The sequence below is a fragment of the Orcinus orca genome, chromosome 6 (genome assembly GCF_937001465.1).
Source record: "Orcinus orca chromosome 6, mOrcOrc1.1, whole genome shotgun sequence".
Taxonomy (NCBI): Eukaryota; Metazoa; Chordata; class Mammalia; order Artiodactyla; family Delphinidae; genus Orcinus; species Orcinus orca.
Genome location: NC_064564.1, coordinates 111,827,477 through 111,845,483, shown reverse-complemented (window position 1 = coordinate 111,845,483; position 18,007 = coordinate 111,827,477). Strand labels below are relative to the sequence as shown.

At 57.9% G+C, this 18,007-nt stretch overlaps 1 protein-coding gene across 2 annotated transcripts in view; it reads right to left on the bottom strand.

Annotated features, from left to right (window-relative positions):
• LMX1B (LIM homeobox transcription factor 1 beta) overlaps positions 1-17,025 on the bottom strand; it is an 83,915-nt gene extending 66,890 nt beyond the window's left edge. For both annotated transcript variants that reach the window (XM_004269212.3, XM_004269213.3), the window contains exons 1-2: positions 16,542-17,025; positions 15,507-15,693 (exon numbers count right to left, since the gene is read on the bottom strand). In XM_004269212.3, coding sequence (XP_004269260.1) covers positions 15,507-15,693; positions 16,542-16,680 — 326 coding nt within the window. In that variant the 5' untranslated portion in view covers positions 16,681-17,025. The remainder of the gene's footprint in view (positions 1-15,506; positions 15,694-16,541) is intronic.
• Positions 17,026-18,007: the final 982 nt, after the last annotated feature.

The window sequence follows — 18,007 nt, the reverse complement described above, 5'->3', positions numbered from 1 at the left end:
TCCTTTTATAAGTTATTATTATTATTACTATCATTACGGTTATTTTCATTTAAATCTTTGATGTTGGGGAGGCGTTTCTCTGCAGAAACAGAGCATGTCTGTGGGAGCGTGGCACCTCAATGACTGGCTTGAACTCTTGCCACGTGGGACGGCTGGACCAGTGGGCGGCCTGCTCCATCCTCCTCCAGGGGTCTGTGCTGCTCACTTATCAGGCTGACATCCCACAGGGAGGCTGCCGCCCTGCCTGCCCCTCCGGCTCCAGGCCTGCCGACTGGAACCAGACCTGGAGGGGTGGGCGGGCAGGGACAAGTGGGAGGGGGCCGGGCCCTCACCGCAGGCCCCTTTGCAGTTCAAAGTGACAGGCTCAGGCGGCTGTCCCCTTCAAAGGGCAGACAGAGCCTGCCCAGAGCTGCTGTACCGGCAGCCCAAGCCCAGGAGGCAGGACAGGAGTAAAGGCAGCCCTGGGAGAGCTGGCAGGGATCCCATCCATGGGCTGGGCCTGCTCCCCTGTCCCCTTGCCTAGAGCAGGAGGGCACACCCTGGCCGGCTGTATCTTGCAGTGTGACACTGGGAAAAGCACCTTCCCTCTGGGAACCGCCCTGCTGTCACTGGGTATTTGCAAAGCACTCAGAAGGCACTCGGGGACGGTCATGCGTGATGCTGACAGTGCTGATGGTGAAGATGGTGAGTCAGTCTCTCTGAGAAACACCGCCTCAAAGCCGGAACACCGGAGTGTGATTCTCCTCAGCTGCTCGCTAGCTGTGTGACCCAGGGCAGGTCACTTAAGTTCTCTGTGCCCTGGTTTCCCCATCGGCAAGGGGAGGCTAGGATGGGATGATGCCATGCCCGCTCAGCATGAGGCAGGTCACAGACAGGCTTCTCCCATCATGGCCAAAATATGCCCCACCTACTGCCAGGACAGCTGTTCAGCCCAAGTGAGACCCACCAAGAAGGTCGGTCCCAAAGCTCCCCCGAGCCCGGGTCCCTCAAGGCTGAGGAACAGTCAAGTCTTGGCACCTATAGATGCTGGCTACATGCTGGTGCAGCTCCCCACTGGCTATGTGGCCCTGGGTACGTGGTTTCACCTCTCTGAGCCCCAGTTCTGTCACCTGGAAATCTGGGTAAACAACAGACCTTTTAAGAATTCTCACTAAGGTCTGGGGTGCCGAGGGCTTAGCCCTGAGCCTAGACGTAACACGTGCCCAGGATAGACGGTAGCTCTTATGGCTACCTGAAGCTGCGTGACCTTGGGGAAAACTGTTGCACCTCTCAGGTCAAGGCTGCGAAATGGGAAATGATGATAAGAATACCTGCCACGGGGCAGTGAGAAGATTCAATGAGCTGATCCCCCTGAAACCTTTACCACAGGCAGCATGCTATGAACACTGGCCTTTAATTATGAAGCATCCATTCAACAAATAACATTTAGCCTGGGGCCAGGCCACCACCAGGGCACGGAATGCAGCAAGGGGCCACAATCTGCCTCCCAAAGGGCTGCTGAACGTTTTCTCCTGACAGAATGCCTGGGCTCCAATTCCAGTTCCACTTGCTAGCTGTGTGACCTTGGGCAAGTTACTCAACTCCTCGGTGCCCCTTGCCTTATCTGAAAATGGAAATAATAACAGTACCCCTGTCATATCTCTGGAAAGAATGTGAGGAGCTTAGAACAGCGCCTGAGGAACCACAACCCCTCAACAAGCATCAGCTGTGGTTATTACTGTTGCTGCCGCTATTGTGTGCTGTCTGGGCTGGGCCTGCCCGTCAGCAAGCCCCCTGCAGCCAGGCCCCCTTCTGCAGCTCACAAACTTGGGAAGTGTTAGCTCCTGAGAGGAGCTCCGAGTACCCTGCAGAACAGATGCTTCTGTGGGCTTCCTCCCTGGTCTGTTTCCCCAGCAGCTGGAACACTTAGGAAAAAAAGCTCCCAGCCTGCTGGGCTTGTCAAAGCAGGGCCAGATTTACTAGAACCAGGCTTGGACGGTAATTTTGCGGTCATAACAACTATTTTCTTTACATGCTGCTATAGAAAGGGGAACCCCCGGCTTTAAAAAAAAAAAAAAACAACCTAATTGAAGACACCATCGAGCGTAAATATGCTGGAGTTTTTAATAAAAACATGATGGAAGAAAACATTCAAAGCTCAATAATCAGAAGCAATTTGCGTTGTGAGGGGAGATGTGTCATTCCCCGCCCCCCCCTTGGCTGTGCTCAGCGCGGGACTGGCTCTGGGGCTGGCAACTTTAGACCTATGGCAAAAATAATGAACAGCAGTGAGGCTCGGAGATAGCCTGAAAAATATCCTGGAAAAGAAAAACATATGCCAAAGAGTGTGGTGCAAAAGTCATATTTCATGCCTGACTTTAGAGAATGTTAATAAGGATTAGAACCATACTCCAACAGAACAACTATCAGTCAAGACGGGTAATTCTGCTTCAGATCTCTGCTTGGGAAAATGAAAGCGGTAAGTGTTACTTCACAGCATAGAGATCCCACCGCACTAGAACAACTCAAAGAACTTCCAGAGCTGTGTCCTGCTCCCAGCTGAAAGGAACCCGCCTGTCGCTGGCAGTCTCTCCTGATCTGTTGCGGTGTAGATTTGGGGATCTTTTCCGAATTGTAACAATATCAAACTCTTTTTTAATTTCAGGATTGGTTAATAAATATGATTAAGATAACACGTCCCAAACCACATGTCCTCTGTTCGGCCTCCAACATGTGGAGGACAGATGTGTCTTCTGTGCACAGATGACCCAGTCGGCTGCTCCCCCAAGGCAGGGACCCTGGGAGACGGAGCCCTGAGAGGTCCTGGCAGCCCAGTGGCCCTCTGTGGCCCTGGCCAGGCTGCTGGCCTCCCTGTGACCTGCTGTAGGGAAGAAGGGCCAAGCCCAGGGGGTCTGGGAGCCTGACACTAAGAGGATGGAGAGGTGGTGGGATGTGGCGCTGTGCTCACCTGGCTCTTGTCCCTCAGTGTCCCAATTGAGAAGATAAAATTCCCAAACCCACATGCTATACAGAAAGCTCGCAGAATCATTTCATCATGGAGGCCTGTTACCCCCTCTCAAGAACCAGAATCATAGGACCTTCCCCTCTCGGTGACCTCAGCCCAGGGGGACAGACTAGGTCACTGATAAAGTCAGAGTTTGCAAGAGGGTTCTAGAAAATTGTGGAGTTGCCACATAGACTCCTAACCTGGCAGAGGGCAGACTGAGGTTCCTGCTTCTGTTCCGTTACAACTAAGATTTGGGGCAAGTGCTGGCTACACCTGGGCCCCACTTTTCCCATTTCTACAAGGATCTTGAAGAGGCCTTCAGCTGGGACATTCTAAACCAGCCCAAGGTCCTCGTGGTGGGTGTGGCCCTGGTCCTCCGAGGTCCCTGGAGGACAGGGAGAAGCCAGGTCCTGGAGACCAGGGCAGGGAAGCCGGGCCATGCTGCTATCCACAGCAGGACTCCAGCTCTGGGGATGGGAGGCAGCAGGCTCAGAGCCAAGGCTGGTGTGGGTAAGCACCTCTCCCACCCCAACCAAACAGGGCCCTGCCCCCAGAGCAAGGCTCTGGGCCAAGGTAGGAGTGAGCCTCTGTCTTAGCTTTCCCTTGGAGCTAGGAGGGAGGAAGGAGTTAGCCCAGGCCAGGCAGAAGGGCTAAGGGTGCAGAGAGAGGAAGGGCATTCTACATTAGTGGTAGAATGAATGAATAAGTGAATGAATGTCAGAGAGAGAAGAAGGTTTCCCAAACCCATCACAGCAGGCAGGCAGAAGACAGGGCACCTCCTGGAGAGGAAAAAGGCTTCTAATGGTCCCTTGGGGAGGGGCACTATGACCTGGATGAGCCCCAGCTGCTGCAGGGCAGGGTTGGGGTAAATTCTGGCCTCTTGGAAGAGGCGGGAGGGTCTCCTTTCAAGATCACTCCCTTCTCCGAGGCTACTCAGGAGGTCAGGCTCCACCTGAGCTGGATGGGGTCAGGACTGCCTGGTGGAAGAACTGTGTCACTGGCCGCCTGGCCTTCTTTCAGCTGGGGCCCACTGGCCATCGACTGCTGCGTGTCTGGCCCCCTATTACCGCTCAGGCCCTGGCCTCCCTGTAAGACCCCAGGCCTCTCCCCTGCCGAGGAGCCCAGGCTAGCGGGCAGACGCTGCGAGCCCAAGGCTGGCCCGGCCCGGCTGATATGAACCATCTGCGTTGTCTTAGGCCGCCCCTCTGCCCACTGTCCCTCTGAACTCGGCCGGTTCCCGCGGGCCTTTTGATGCCTCGCAGGGTCACAGACCCCCGCACACAAATCACCGCCGCGGGGCTGGGGGTGGGGCGGAGGCGCTGAAACCTAATCCGCAAAGTTTGCTCTGCTGCCGCCTGCTCGCTCCTTCCCTCCTTCACTCGACCACCAACCCCCCTTTCCAAACAAGGCTTATTTTTCTTGCCAAAAAAACAAAGTTGGTATCAAGTGTTTCGAGGGAGAAAGTCTCTCCCCCGCCTGCCCCCGGCCTGGAAGGAAGGGCCAGAGATGCTGGCTGAGCCCAGGACTGCGGAGGGGGCTCCGGGAAAGCACGGGCGGGAGGTGAGCTCCGGATCCCCAGGTCCGTTGGTCCCCTTCCCAGCTTCGGCGGGTCCCCATGCCCTGCTTAAGAGCCTCAGACCCGACTGTTTTTGACCCTGCCCTGTCCCCCTGGTTGTCCCCTGCCCAGATGGGGCTCCCTCCTTGGGGCTCTCTGTCCCAGAGTGGCCAGAGAGGGAAGCATCACTTCCTGCCCCTTCTCCCTTCCCATAAAATAGCCCTTGCCTGTCGCTTTTACGAGGTGACACCCTGCTTTCAGCCCGATCCTCCCCACGCCCGGAGCCTGGGCTCGAGAGGGAGAAGACTGCGTGCAGTCAGGCATCTCTGGAGCGCTCCCAGGGCGCACTGGGGTCCCCGGGAGGCTGCCCCGGAGCATAGCCTAAGAGCTTTAAAAGGAGGCCAAGGAGTCGGGTGTATTAGAGACAAATTCCTACGAAGTCCCCCCTCCAACTCCGTGGACTCCGGGGCTTTGGGTCTGAGATCCTAGAAGCCGGGCGGGAGGTCGCCGGCCTGGTCCTCTGGAGGGGGTAGCGGAGCCCTGGGGGTGTGCGGGTTTCATTTGCTGGGTGTTGGTTTTGCTTTTGGTTTTTTCAGCCTGTGCAGCGACCCGGAGTCGTGCGCGGCGGCTTCTCGACACCCGCGTCTTCCCACGGTGCCCGGAGGCGAGTGCCAGCAACAAAGGTGCGCGCCTGCGGCGCCCGCTGTGGGGCTGGAGTTCTAGTCGTCGGAGCTGGCAGCCAGGGCTCGGGCAGGGAGGCGACCTTGAGGGCCTGGTTGGTAGACCTGCCTGGATCTGGGCGGCCCGAGCGCCGCAGTAAAGATCTGCACACTGTGGGACAGGGGTGGCGGCGGCGGCAGTGGCGAGAATAGAGGCGCCACTGGCCCAGCAGAGAAGCAGGTTTCTGCAGGGGTTGAACAAAGGAATTCGCCCTCGAAGAAAGGGGCCCAGCGAGCGGCCGGGAATGGTCAACTCGCAGGAGTACCAGCATGGCGACAGCAGTCCCAGGGATCCAACGAAATCCGCCCCGCCGAGGACCCCAGGCTGGCATCTCCATTCGACCTCTCCCTGCTTCTCAATCCTGCTTTAATGGGGATGGTGGGTGTGCACTACCCAGTGCCACTTCTCCTGGGAAAAGGGGTCAGATGGGGCCTGTGCTCTCCATCAGTGGAGGCAAAAAACCCCACCAACCTGTATCCTCTGTATCCTGAGTCCTCTGCCCCATTTTCCAGAAGCTGACAATTGAGGCTCCTCCAAAGCAATCCCTTCCCCCACCTTTGGTGCAACGCCTGGCGGCCCGGGAAACCCAAGCGCGATGGGAAATGAAAGGCACGGGGCGGGGGGGGGGCCAGGGTTAGAGCCCCCCTCCTCCCTGAGCCCTCGGAAGGGGTGGAGGGGACACGGTTGTAAGGTGCTCGGCTTCTTTTCTCTGCTTGACATGAATAAGGGGATTAGGACGGCAAGTTTCCGTCGTTCACTCCGTCGGACAAAGGGCCCCGCGGTTTGAGCGGCGCAGCCTCTGATTAAACGACAGAGCCCTGTCACTCAGCACCATCCTAGGTACTTGTGTTCGTGACATAATCTTATTAGAAGATAAAACCGGCGAAATCCTTTTCATAATGAAAAGTTACATTTAATGGCTGGACTCGCCCCCCACTCCCTCCCCGGACCCTGCTCGCCTCCCCCCCGTTGCTGTTGGATATGGCTCGCCTGTAATTGGCATTTAAAGCACCAAGTCCGGGAGAAAAACGGGGTTTAGGGTTTTTGTAATCCCCCTAAACTGTCTTTGTTCGAAATCTCCACAGATACAAGTCTGTTAAGAGTAAATATTTGTGGATTGATACAACCCCATTTCCCCCCTGCAAACCGAATCTGAAAAAAAATCCGCCCTCCCGCCGTGGTGCGGCGGGGGCGCCGGAGGGAGGGGGCTGGGTCGGCCCCAGTGTCCGCGCCGGGAACTCGGGTCTCCGGGCGCCTCGCCGCCTCCAGGAGTTGAGGGACTTTGCACATTTCTCAGGCGGGAAAAAGGTCTTAGACTCTTTTTTTCAATTTTCTATTCCCTCGATAAACAAACCTCCCGATCTCGCCGCTTTGGGGCCTGCCCGAGGGGGTCGATCGGAGGGCTTGGGGAGGGGCGAGGGCTTTGCTCAATTCCGAATGAAAATGCGAACTCTCTCCGCCAGCCTTGCTCCCTTCCAGAGCGTTTAAGTGGCTCGGAGGGAACTCCTGGGCCGCGGGAGGCCCCGCCCTGCAGAGCTCCCCGAGTCCAGCCCAGGAGAACACCCGCAGCCGCCAAGGGCCCCCGCAACGACAAAGAGCCCCGAAGGCTGCCTCGGGGGTCCCGGGCTCCCGGCTCCAGCCCAGCCCGTCCCGGGATCGGATTCCTTCATAAATCAGCGGCTGGGTGAAAGGGCTGCGCTTTAGAAAGGGCAGGACCGTGTGCGCGTATTAGAGCCCCCGGTTCCCAAATCCGGGCTAAACCCCTGGTGACACCGAAATTCATCAACCGCCGCTGGCGCCCGCGGCTCGACCAAGGAGCCCGGGAGCCAAGGAGCCTGTGCACGGCGCTGCCCCACTCGGGGGTGAAGGAGAACGAAGAGCAGGAACCCTCCGAGAGGTGGGCCTGGAGGAGAACGCGGGTGGAGACCGCCGAGAGCCCTCCCGCCCGCGCGCCGGAGGGGGGGGCGCTGAAGGAAGCTCCCTACCCGGAGAAAGGCAGTTATTCTAACCTTTTTCCTTCTCTGGCAAGGACTGGCCTTACTGGGGGCGTTCCGGCGGGAAAAGGGCAGTGATTCCCCCCACCCCCTGCACACACACACACACCCACCCTTCCACGCTGGGTGCTCTAGGGAGAATCACTACGACTGTCCAAAGTGGGAATCTGGGGCTTCCGGAAGTAAGGGGGTGGCTCCCATCCGCTTTGGCAGTTAGACCTGCTGCGGGTGGGGGGAGAGTCTGCTACAGGAGTAACTTCGGATCTGAGGGAAGTGACTTAACTCCCTCAGCCTGGGTTTGCTCACCTACACATGGAGCTAGAGCAAAAAAGGTCAGTGCACATCCAGGCACTGGAGAAACACCCATTCCTTTCCTTCTAGGTGCACTGCTGTGGCTTGCCCCTCTGGGCTTAGTGAGGCTCTGCTCTGCCCGTTCACATCTACACCGGCCACGCTCAAGAATCTGTTGGGGAAAATTGGGGACTTACGTGCTTCAGGAGTGACGGGGGCCCATCCACAGGCTGCTGGCTGCCCGCCTCCAAGGACCAGTTTCTGACAGCCAGACCTGCCCCATTCCTTTTGCAAGGAAAAAATTCAAAAACACCAGCCTAGACCCGGGTGAGGAGCGAGAGGGTGGGCAAGGCTGCTCCAGGAGGCCTGTTGAGGAGGCTCCACTCTCTGGGCCTCCCACTCAGGGCAGACAATGCATTCCTGCCGGGCAGGGAGCCTCCAGCTTACTTCCCAGGCAGGCAGGAAGGAAACATACATTGACTGAATGCCGAACGAAGCCTGGCATCTTTGGGTTTCACTTTGCTCTGAGCAGCCCTGTGAGATTGGGATTATCACCCCTGTTACACAGAGACAGAAACTGAAGCTTGGGAAGAGGCACCAGCTTCCCTAAATGCCCTTGGCCTGTGTCACTGGGAGCCAGAGACATTTTCAATCCAGATCTGTAATTGCAATCTTGCTGTTTCCTTTGAGAAAATGTGCCCCGCTCAGAGGGCCCTCCTTTTAGAGGAGGTGGCCCCAGAGCACCGTGGTCCTCTCCATCTCCACAGGCTCGGGCAACTCCAGGCCTGGGCGGGTGCCCACACCCAGCCAGCCCAGCAACTATGGCAATTCAGGAGTCACGTGACGACAGTCACTGAGTCTTGGAGGATAGCAGGAGGCGGGAGGGGGGAACAGCAGTCACACCCAGCTCCTCCCCTCTCACCATCGTCGCTGCTGCAGCACCGGCAGAGGCACCTGGGGGTGGGGAGGCACCTCTGGCAGCACGGTGTTCCAGCACGCTCCCTCATCTTCCTGCACCTAGCCAGCTGCTCGGTGGTCTCCTGACTCCTGTCAGCCCTGGTGGGCACCTCTGATGCTCTGGGCAGCCTACAGGACCCTCCCCCGCTGGCAACCAGCTCACAGTTCCCGAGGAAACCTCTTACAGCACGGCCGGCTAGGAAGCAGCAAACATCTTTGTTTCTTCTGGAACCAGATTCCAGGAACCGGGTTTCCCCCCCCCAGTTCACCAAGTGCCAGGCCAGCCAGGTGCTCCGCCATCAGCCGGCGCACTTGGTCCAGGTCTGGGCCTGGCTCCCAATTGGGACAAAGCCCCCTCCCCCCAGACCCCTATACTCCCCCACCTCCCTTCAGCGCTCCGGGGTCCACCAGGCAGGTCCAGCAGCTGCCCGTCAAGAAGCTGAACAGAAATGGATACAGGGACTTCCCTGGTGGCACAGTGGTTAAGACTCCATGCTCCCAATGCAGGGGGCCTGGGTTCGATCCCTGGCCGGGGAACTAGATACCACATGCATGCCACAACTAAGACCCGGTGCAACCAAATAAATAAATAAATATTAAAACAACAAAAAAGAAATGGATACAACATTGCCCCAGAAATAACAAAGGAAGGGCCCACGCAGGAATTTATTTGTACTGATCAGGCCGGGGAAAGGTAAAGGGCAGCGAGGAAGTGCTGTCAGCCAGGCCTGAAACTCAAGAAAGTTGCCATTCGGAGCACAGTGGCCCCTTATACCCCTCCACTGCCAACACTGCAGTAGTTAAAGCAAACACTGGCCCTTCACGGCCCTGTCAGTTACACCTTCCCCCCGAAAATTACACAAACTTTGAAAGATTTTTCTGAGAGAAGATGGATGCTTCAGGCGACTTGAGGTCAAGGCTAGGCTGTTTAAAGTATATTATTAACAAATAAACATTTACTGCACACACAAAAAGAGAAAAAAAAAAAGGAGAAAAACTCTATAGGCCACCGGGGAACCAAATCATGTTGCTTTTGGCTTCAAATGACAGGAGACATTTATGACATGAATGGAGAACACCAGCCGGTTGATGAAATGGCAAACGTCTGCCACTTCGCTTCCTCTGCCTTCGTGAATCAACTTTTTCAAATATGGTTTTCAGCCTTGCCTTCCCCTCAATACCACCGCCTCCCCACTTCTGACTGCAGTGGCAATAAATGTATATAATTTTGGTTTTGCTCTCTGCTGCCATCAGCACAGAATCTGGGGGTTGGAGAGGGCTGGGTCAGCCAGAGAGCCAAGGGCCTTGGGTCCTCCTGCACCCTCAACTGAATGACAGCTCACAGGAGCTCCCTGGATGAGTGGACCACCCCTCTCTTCTTCCCTCCCCTGAAGCTGGGGCCTGACTGTGGCGTCCAACAAATTGGAAGTTATAACTCACGTCATTGAGAGTATCCTCCGTCTCTCCGCCTAACTAATGCCAAAGTAGGACTGGGTGGTTGTGAGTGTGTGTGTTTTCCCTTTTCTGTTTTAAAAACCTCACAGCTGCAGGGTAGAGGAAGTTCCTTGGGGAAGCACTGCCAGCTTTCATGGACCAAAAATACCTCCTTGGGCTGGAGGAGCCTCCTGACTGCCCAGGCTGGTGTCTCTCACCTGAAAAACATACAAATCCTTGGATCTCTCCCTCACACACCCCCTCTTCTGACTCTCCCCTGCAGCCTCGGAGATGTCGGTTGAGCTTTATTTTCTGTCATTTGAGTCACAAAAACAAATGAGCATGAACAGTTTTCCAAATATTAAATTATACTATTGTGTGCTTTTCCAAGTTACATGCAGACCAGGTAGATTCCAATTGTTCCCCAGTGGAAGGATCTTTGCTTTAGTCCAACCTCCAACCCCCAAGGAGAAACAGGTCAGCACACCAGGCCCACCCTGCTGCCTGCCCTTCCTGCAAATGCACAGTGGGCATTTGTTTTCACTCATGTAATCAGAAGCTTTTCTGCCTCTCTCGAAGTGCAGGAGAGGATACTGGATCCCATGAAGTGTGAAACATTTACTGAAACCTCCCCACCCCCACCCAGGTACCTCGTGTAATCCTCACAACCACCCTGAGAAATATCATCACCCCCACTTTGCTGATGGAGAACATGGGGCTCAGAGATGGGCAGCCACTTGACTAAGATCACACAGCTACTGAGTGCTGGGCTGTGAACCCAGGTCTGTCTCACACTGTCCCACTCAGGAAAAGGGAATGATTTTCCCAGGGTATCCCTCATCTTCCCTGCACAGAGGCTTATGACAAGCCTAGCATGCCAGCTGCCCCTCTCTTTGGCAGGGAACCCATGGGCAGTTTGGTGTGTGGCCTTGGAGACAAGGCATTCCTTGCCCCGCTGATGGTGATAAAGTAACAACAATAATTTCCAGAGTATTAACAACATGCCAGGCAAGATGCCAGGTCCTTTCGGGCATGTTATCTCCAATCCTTATAAGAATACTTTCCCCCGGGTGGCTATGTCCCCCATTTTACAGAAGAGGCTCAGGTAGGTGTCAAGGCTCTGTGGTCCTAAGCCTGGCTCCAATGGGCAGACAGGAGGGAGCTGAGGGTCACCAATCACATACCCCAGAGGAGATCCTCACAGCCTGCTTCCCCCACTCGAGAAAAACCCAGCAAACAAATTAGGCTATACCAGCCCAGAGCCTAGGGAATACAGGGTGAGCCGGGAGTCAGCTGTGAATAATGTCTCTGTTCAGCAGCGGAGAACTGCAACCTCAGGAAGGCCTTTGGTTACCTTTCCGCCTACAGCCAAGGTGCTAGGGTTAAATGCAGAGGTGCCCTCCCAGGAGCCAGAGGGTCCCCAGACTTGGGCTGGCAGAGTGAGCCTTTCAGCCCTTAGATCTCCAGGAAGAGCGCTACAGAGGCCTTTTAATAAGGGAAAGCGCTGGCTCTTCCTTCCAAGAACATCCACTTCCAGGACAGGCCCTCTGGCCCAGACTGTGGGCAGGGGTGTCTGCAGCTCCGAATTGGTCTGATGGGGGCCATGCCAGCTGGGGTACCCACTGGTGGAGGGGATGCTGCTGGTAACTGGCACCCTACAGCAGGGCCTAAGGGAGGTCTCCCAAACTGGAAGAAGCAGTAGGCAGAAAAGGCTGGGGCCTGACTTTGCTCTACCCGTGCGCCACACCCGCCGCTCTGAGGAGAGGTGAGCCTCCCAGGAAGGCCTTTCCCGGTGTAAACACTTCCCAGGAAAGGAATGTGCTGGGAAGAGCTGGTTGGGCCACTGGAGCCGCAGCCAGCTGGGGTAAATTTAAAAGAAGAAAAAAAAAAATCACCCCAGGACTCAGACGGCTTTTTGTGAAACTCAATCAAAGCTTCGCTGCCCCACTCCTGCTGCAGTGGGCGCATCCTACCTGGGCAGGCGAGGCCCAGGGGACCGGCGCGGGCTCGGCGGCAGAGAGGCGAGGCCGCCCGGGAAGGCCCGGTGGCAGAAGCGCACCGCCAGCCCGGGACGCCGAGGTAGGCGCAGGGCGCACGCAGGCTCCGGCTCGCACACCGACGAGGCTCGGGTCGTCAGACCTGGGAGCTGTCTTACAAGCGATTAGGCTCCATTTTGTGACAGATTTTTGGACTCTCCACCGACCCTCCCCCCTTCCGGAGCCTCCTCCCGGAATTCGCCACCTCCTCGGGATAGAAAGATAGAAACCCTTTCCAGACAAGCGACAGACGGCAGGAAAAGAGAGTTACATAATTCTATTTGGCCAAGCGGCAAAGAAAAAAAATTGAGGAGAGGGATTTATGTTGTCATTTTTTAAAAATGCGTTCTCCGGTGAAGGACGGAGAGAGGTGTTCGTGATTTTGCGTTTGGAGGCCGCGTTTCCTCCCGGTTTCTAACCGGGTTTTCTGTCCGAGAAGGAGCTCGGGCTGCCGAGGGGCCAGAGGCTCAGGCATAGGAGAACTATCCGATGATTTTTTTTTCCCCCTGAAGGAGCCCCCGAAAAACACGTACTGAGAAAAAGGAGACTTCGAGTTATGCGTGAAAATGCACAAATGCCGTGGTGGCCTGCGCTCCGCTTTGCAGGTCCAGGACGTGCGGGTGGATTTTATCAAACGCTATTAAATGCACCCAAACGTCAATTAATCACCCCGTGGTGCATAAAATAACGCTGTGCCTCTGGGTCTGTGTCCCGGATCTCTAAAACAAATCGAAAGGAGGAAGAGGCGCTTAATAAAAATAGCAATCTCCTTCCAAGGACCGAGCCCGGCAGCTCCTATCGAGACGAAGAAACATTTTTCAAAAGTTATGGCGGGGGTGTGTGTTAATTTCCCAATACCGCTGACGCACAGACTCCACAAAATTGAGAAGGCACGTTCCTGCGCCCACTTGCCTGGATTCTCGTCTGAAAAGCATTTACGCACAGATGCAATAAATATGCATCTGCGATCCTCAAAGAAAAAAATAAATCGTGAAATACATTTTTACTGTGCAAAGAACATCGCTTCCCAGTGAGCCCCCGCCTGCGTCTCTGCGCTGGCTCTCCCAGAGAAAAGCTGATGCGAGATCCGACTGGGTATTTGTCCCCAGAATTGTCTTGATAACAACAATCCCCCTTCAGCCCCCAACTGGCCAGCCTAGTGCAGATACCTAATTGGCATTATTGGAAGAAAGGGGGGGGGGCGCGAAAGAGGAAGGCACCGTGAGAGGCATGAATAATGCCCGCCTGCTGCCCTCGGGACCTAGACTCGAGCTGGAGATTCGCCCTGAACCAAAATTCACCCGCCAGCACACCCCTAACTGCACTGAGGGAGAAAGCTCTTAGGCGCCCTTTTTTCTTTTTTAAACAAACATATTTTCGGCAAAGCAATCGCTGTTTAATGTTTAATTGTTTTGTAAAATGAGGGAGTTGGCCATTCAGCTTTAAGGGATCATCTAGCTCAACATTTGTGACTTTACAATTCTGTGCTCTGAAGAACCAGGGGGCATCCTCTCCTTGTTTTAAGGAAAAGCTCTGTAAATGACTGAGGGGTGGGGAGGAGAGAGTGAGCAGATATGTACAAGAGGCTGGAAAGAGTCTTTACAAAATGTAAAAAAAAATTTTTTTCAAAAATTTGCACAAATGACTCGGAGGCCCATTTCCAGTTTTCTGGGCCTCCAGCCCGCACGTGTTAAGTGATCCAGGCTGAGCTGTGCGGGGAGTGGCACTGCCACAACCGCGCTCGGGGTCAGGCAAACAGAGCAAGGCGAGGGGTGCAGGACAGCAGGATGTGTGTGGACTTAAGGCCGGTGAGCCCTGCTGAGGGGCCAGCCCCAAGCCTCCAATCACATCTACCCCAAACTACTTTCATCACTTTACGCTGCTGTACGCCTGCCTGTGGCAGAGCTGACCGGTGGCCTCACTTTCTCCTGGAAGTAGAATCATATCAGTCCGGGGCACAGCACAAACACGATCAGTGGCAGTGTGCCTAACCTGGGGTGGTCCAGAAGGGGAGGTCTCTGGGACCACAGAAGAGCTGACTCTGAACAGGGTCCCAGTTCCTGCTCTCACTGCCCCCCAGCTGGCAGGAAGTACAAGGCAGAAAAAGCAGCTCCTGCTGAGCCCCCAGAGCAGGGGAGCACCGTCAGAATAGGTGCTAGCGTAGGGCGCACACGGAGACTTCTGAAGTAGAACCCGACGCCCTCTCAAGGGCTCTGGCCTGCAGTCCCACCTATTTCCAGGTCTCGGCCAAGCTGCTCCACTTCCCATCAGGGCCTGGATTTAGGGACAGTCCCTGGGCAGAGCAGGTAGGCTGCACTTAACTACCAAGCACTGGCAGCCCAGCCTTTTCCCAGAGGCTTGGGCACACACAGCCCCCCTCTGAGGCCCAAACCACTCGAGCAGCCTACCCACCCTACAGCCCCATCTGAAACGGTTTTCTGGGCTTCGCTAGAAAGTTCTCACAGGCACCCGCTTGTCTCCAAATTGCTGCCCTGGGCATCCCCACACCCCTCTTCCTCGTGTTGCTCCTCTCTGCCTCCCTCTTAATCACACTGTCAGGCACAAAACTCAGAGGGTCAAAAGAAAAAGGAAAAAACCAAAACCTGGATCTACTCTTATCTGCCAGGAGCCCCCTGCCAGACAAACCCACAGTCTGCCAGGAGCCCCCTGCCAGACAAACCCACAGTCTCAGCTAAACGCAAAAGTCAGTAGGTAGGGCTCAGCCCAGTTTCTGGCCTCAACGCTGAGGCTTGGGCTCCGCCAGGGCGGAGCAAGCCATCCTGCCCCAACACATACACATGGCAAGAAAGAAGGGCTGCTGGGGAAGGTTGACTTGGCCAGTTCCTCACCCCATGGGGAACCCAGGTTGTGGTTTCCCACCTCTTAAGGTCCTCTTCCTAGACAGCTTCTCCAGCCAACAATTATACGAGCAAAATTCCCGCATGGAACGGTTTGGGGAGAATGCACACCCTTTTCTCTCCATCAGGGACTGAAAGTGCAGCAGGAAGCCTGGCAGGAAGGGGGCATCCCTGGCTGCTTGGGCACTTCAGCACCCTGCCATTCCACCTCCTTGCTTCAAGAATCCCAAACCAACACAAACCCTGCCTTTGGGCTGGGGAAGCACACCGCCAGTGCCCGGCTCCCTAAAGCACTGCTTTCGTTTGAAAAATCAATTCTCGGTCCCCAATGCAGGCCTCAGTGAAGCCAGCCCCTGTCCCACGACTGCAGCATCGTACCCCCTCGTCGGCCCAGGGCCTTGTCCCGCACCCCGACTGAGCGGCCCAGCGCAGGTTTCCCGGACAAAGGATGGCAACGGGGGCTGCCGGAGGGTCCTGGCTACCCCACCAGTGCTGGACGCGCTGGGACGGCTCTGCCCTGCCGGGAGACGCGCAACCCGCGGAGTTCTCGGAGCTGACGGGCCCAGCGGCGCGCAGGGCCGGCGGCAGGGCGGACGCGGGCCCGACATGGCAGGGGGGCGGCCGGGCTGGAGTGCCGTGCGGCTGCGGGAAAGGAGAAGGACGAGAGGCGCTTACTGTTGGTAGTCTTGTTTGCAGTACAGTTTCCGATCCCGGAAGTAGCAGCTGGTGGTGAGGGCTTGCTGACACGCCGCGCACTGCAAACACTCCTCGTGCCAGGACGACTCGTTGACTCGCATCAGGAAGCGGTCGGAGATGGGCCGCTGGCAGCCCTCGCAGACGGCGGGATGCGGGCAGTCGGAGCCTGCAGCGCACAGGGCGAGAGACGGGCCGTCAGCGCCGACCAGCCCGGCCCAGCGTCCCGATCGCGCGGTGCCCGCAGCTCCGGCCCCAAAGGCGAGGGCAGCCCGGTACCGCCGTCCGCCGCCTGCGCTTCCCCGGCCGCCGCGCCAGGGACCGGGCAGCCTCAGCTAGTTCGTCCCAGTCAGCGGACTCCGCCGCGGAGAGGCCGCGGGCCTGGAGCCTCGGCTCGGCGCTGCGCGCTCCCTTTCTCCGGAGATCGAGCGCTTGGTGATAATATATATGAGAACGAGCACGGCGCGGGGCAGCCGGCTGGGACCGAGACAGGAGAGGTGAGGCTTAGGCGCCCGCTGGCTGACACGCCCCGCGGTGGCGTTCGTTGTCTTCTCTCTCTCATCTCCCCAAAATCTGTGGTTTAGCTGACCCAGGGAACATTTCCCTCTTAGAGACTCCCTCTTCCCAGGTGACCTGGCACCACTCTCAAGCTTGCCAAGGTGACTGACTACTTGAGTCCTCCATCACCCCTGCCACCCGCCTCCTACCTCTTGCCCGGAGTGGCAGCTCTGGAACTGAGGCCCGGTGAGGATGGGGGGTGGCGGCTGGAGCTGTCCTGTCCTCGCTCCTCCTAGGTGGTGTCCCTGCATACCTCTGTCCCCTCAGGATGCCTGTCTAGGCGTGCCTGCCTGTTGCCCCTCTGGTGATCACTCCAGGAGTTTTCTCTCTGTGTCCCCCACGCCCCCATGTTCTGCAAACCACTGTCTTTATCCGTTGGCCTGGAACCCTGTGTCCACCTCGGAACGAGACCCCTGTCCCCTGCCCGTGACCACTCGGGCGTTCCGACCCCGCACTCACCCAGCAGCACCCCTAGAGTGGCGGGCCCGGGGCGCAGGGCGTGCTCCTCCATCTTGATGCCGTCCAACATCTTAGCGCAGTCCGTCTGCCCGCGGGGGAAGCACCTCTCCAGCGATTCGGGACCTGTTGCTATATCCATGGGACGCGGGGCGCGCTGCGAGCCCCGCCGGCCAGGGTGCTCACCCGCCCGCCCGCCTGCCGGCTCGCCGCCGCCGCCGCGGCCCGGGAGCCGGGGAGGCGCGGCCCCCGCGGGTTGGGGGCTGCGGCTGGGGCCGCCAGCTGCCCCGGCGAGCGCGGAGCGGCGACGCGCTGGCCCCGGGCCCCGGCGTCGTGCGGGAGGGCCGGGGCGGCTGCAGTCCGCGCCGCGCTCTCCCGAGCACTCGTAGCCACGCGCGCCGGCTCCTCTGTCACCTGCTTGTCAGCCCCGGAGCCGGGCTGCAGCGGCGGCGGCAGCAGACGGAGCCGCGGGGAGGAGACGGCGGCGGCGGCGGCGGCGGCGGCGGCGGCGGCGGCGGGCGGGGGAGGGGGTTGGGGGGTGCAGGGGCGGCTCCGCGGCTGCGGGGGGGCGCGGGCGGCGCTGCGGGGTCCCGGGCGGGGCGCAGCGGGCCGCGGAATTCCAGGCGCGTTCCCCGAACTACTCTAGTGCCATAGTGCGCCCGAGGAGCCGCTCGGTTTAGAGCTGGAGCTGGCGGCGGAGGGATACTCCAGCCGGGAGCCGCCTCACCCCTCCTCAAACTTCCTGACATTTGAACTCATTGGTGCGCCTCGTATCCCTGCGCCGGGATGAGCCGGAGGCTCCACGTCAAATAGTGCCGTCGCTGCCCCCCCGTTCCCCGCGGGAGGGCTCCCCGCGCCCCCGGCTTGCGCCCCGCGCCGTGCCCGGCCCCGAGTGCGGACCTGGGCGCCCCGGCCAGGCCGAGCGCCCTGCTGGCCCCTCGCAGAAGTTTGGGTCGCCTTCGAAACAAATCCTCTGCCCCACCCCCTTGAAAAACTGATTTGGGAGTTGGGGAATGAAGGCTTTCTTTTTTTCTTTCTCGCCTTCTTTATTATTAATATTTTGTAAAGCTTCAGCGCTAAGAGGAGTGGCCCTGAGCGAGGCCAGACTGCACGGACGGCGGGGAGCGCAGCGGCTCCACCAGGGGACGGCGCCGGCCGGGAGTGGCCGCCCGGGGACCCCGACTGTTGGCCGAGGTAGGTCGCACCAGGCTGAGTTGGCGTCCCCCGGGTGGCGGCGCCTTCCCGGAGCCGGTTTCGTCCGTGGAGAGGGCTGGCTGCCTGGCCTGAGGGACGGGGACTGGCAGGAGGGGAGGGCTGCTGGCTCAGGATTTGCCAAAGTCCTGGCTCGGGGAGAGGGGGATTTGGCTCCAGATTTGGGGTGTGGGTCCGGGAAAGCGTCAGGCGTGGCAGAGATTGGGTGGAGAGGTGAGCGAAGATCCCGGAAGAGCCCCGGGATCAAGGATGGGAAC